Raw genomic sequence first — 579 nt, forward strand, 5'->3', positions numbered from 1 at the left:
TAATTGGTGAACGAAGGCAACATTATCACAACATTATCACGAGAACAAACATAAGCTTGAGACATAACAAACAGTGTTTCTTTGCACTATGGATTAATTTTAACTTACCATTTACTTCCTTCAGTATCATTTCTGTAGATGCACCAGTGGAAAATCCGAGTTTTACCATGAGTTTTTCCAGCCGATTCACATTTGTCAGGTAGAGATAACCAATCTACAAAATTGCATGATTAACAACTCGAATCAAGAGGCCTTTCAAATAAAAAATTAAAAAAAAACTCAAATCAAGAGAAAAGATTCTTGAATTATGATTCATGACTTGTTTTGAACATATCAAATCTAAATATTGAATAGTATAACAAATCAATTAATTAGATAGTAGAAATCATACATGACCTCGGAGGACGAAATCACAATGAAAAACTCGATGTATGATACAGTATAGTAAGCCTAGCATGAATCAGAGAGAACCAGATACTCTATCTGAAGTAAAATGAAATCTCATAGGTACATATAATTTCTGTGCAAAATCATTTTAATATAATCATATAAAAAGTTGAGTGGTTCAATTATATCAAA

The 579-nt window shown here is 30.4% G+C and overlaps 1 protein-coding gene across 1 annotated transcript in view; it reads right to left on the reverse strand.

Annotated features, from left to right (window-relative positions):
* Positions 1 to 579, reverse strand: part of LOC110424113 (Ribonuclease III family protein) — a 3,229-nt gene that overhangs the window by 558 nt on the left and 2,092 nt on the right. Inside the window, exon 6 of the mRNA XM_021438616.1 lies at positions 109 to 214. Coding sequence (XP_021294291.1) covers positions 109 to 214 — 106 coding nt within the window. The remainder of the gene's footprint in view (positions 1 to 108; positions 215 to 579) is intronic.

The sequence above is a fragment of the Theobroma umbraticum genome, unplaced genomic scaffold (genome assembly GCF_002168275.2).
Source record: "Theobroma umbraticum cultivar Fairchild unplaced genomic scaffold, ASM216827v3 scaffold_204.0, whole genome shotgun sequence".
NCBI lineage: Eukaryota > Viridiplantae > Streptophyta > Magnoliopsida > Malvales > Malvaceae > Theobroma > Theobroma umbraticum.